This window comes from Volvox carteri (genome assembly GCF_000143455.1).
Source record: "Volvox carteri f. nagariensis unplaced genomic scaffold VOLCAscaffold_19, whole genome shotgun sequence".
In the NCBI taxonomy this organism is placed as follows: Eukaryota; Viridiplantae; Chlorophyta; class Chlorophyceae; order Chlamydomonadales; family Volvocaceae; genus Volvox; species Volvox carteri.
This window is the reverse complement of record NW_003307562.1, coordinates 686,545-687,585: the sequence shown is the minus strand read 5'-3', so window position 1 is coordinate 687,585 and position 1,041 is coordinate 686,545. Positions and strand designations below refer to the sequence as shown.

The 1,041-nt window shown below is 61.6% G+C and overlaps 1 protein-coding gene across 1 annotated transcript in view; it reads left to right on the top strand.

Moving 5' to 3' along the window:
• Positions 1 to 1,041, top strand: part of jtnpB7-1 (jordan transposition protein-like protein) — a gene marked incomplete at its 3' end in the record, with an annotated part of 9,615 nt that overhangs the window by 6,085 nt on the left and 2,489 nt on the right. The window contains exons 12-14 of the mRNA XM_002950589.1: positions 5 to 74; positions 133 to 250; positions 597 to 702. Of these exons, the coding sequence (XP_002950635.1) occupies positions 5 to 74; positions 133 to 250; positions 597 to 702 (294 nt within the window). The remainder of the gene's footprint in view (positions 1 to 4; positions 75 to 132; positions 251 to 596; positions 703 to 1,041) is intronic.

The window sequence follows — 1,041 nt, the reverse complement described above, 5'->3', positions numbered from 1 at the left end:
TCAGGCTTCAGGGTATCCTGTCCTCCAGTATTTGATCGCGGGCGACTTTCCATCGAGGTCTCCACCATTGCGGGGTGAGGTGCTCTGGTGGCTTCGGCGTCCCCGGTAGCGCTCCGGCCGGTTCGGGCGCAGGCGGATCACCGTGGTCCCTGTCGGTGGTGTTTGGGCCGGCCCTTGCCGCCCCCGCGCCTGCGCCGGCGCGGGGGTTACGTGGCGCTACTGGCGTACAGTCGAGTCCCTTTTCTGCAAGGTACACCAGCACTGGGTTTGGGGTACCGATTTCTCCTGTCACGGGGGTCATGCCGATGCTTAGAGTGCGACGTGTTTGCCGGCTTGGGCGCGGTCGCGGTCCCTGGACGATAGGCCCAGGGGGGTTCCCTAGGTTGGGCACACTCCTACGGGTGTCTTTTCGCAGAGCTGCCATGACGCGTCTCGTTTCCATATAGGATGTGCATTGCGGGGCCGGGTCGCGGAGTTGCACGCCGTGTATAGCTGCACTATCTGTTCCCACGTTACTGTTGTCACAGCGTGTATTGTTGTTGATGAAATCCTGTTGCCGCTGGTGGACGGATCTTGTGCGTTTCCGTCCTGTGCAGGCTGGTTCCGCAGGGTGGCTCGGCGGCGCTGGTGGGTCACTCTCCATGTCGTCTGGCTCTGCGCGGGGATGGTGTGGCTTCTTCGTGGTCGTGCTCCACATGACAGGTGTGTCACGGCGTACATGTGGGTCGAGGGATGGTGCTAGTATCGGGTTGGGGAGACTTGATTTGTGCCGGAGGCCGGTGTACGGAGGGTCACTGGGGATCTCGCGGAGGCGTCTGTCTTCCAGAGGCAGCGCGGACGACCAGCGACGTGGGTCATGTGCCTTCGTGTGTGGAGCTTGGGGGCATTGGGCACTTATCGCTAGGCTTAGTCGATTCAAGGCGATCTTGTGCCGGTGCTGCACCTTGCCCCGGGGGAAAAGCTTCTGAAGGTCAGTGGTGGTGATGAGGTGTTGTGTTGTGTTCTTGTCTATGAGCGCGTGCATGTCTAGGCCCAGCTCGT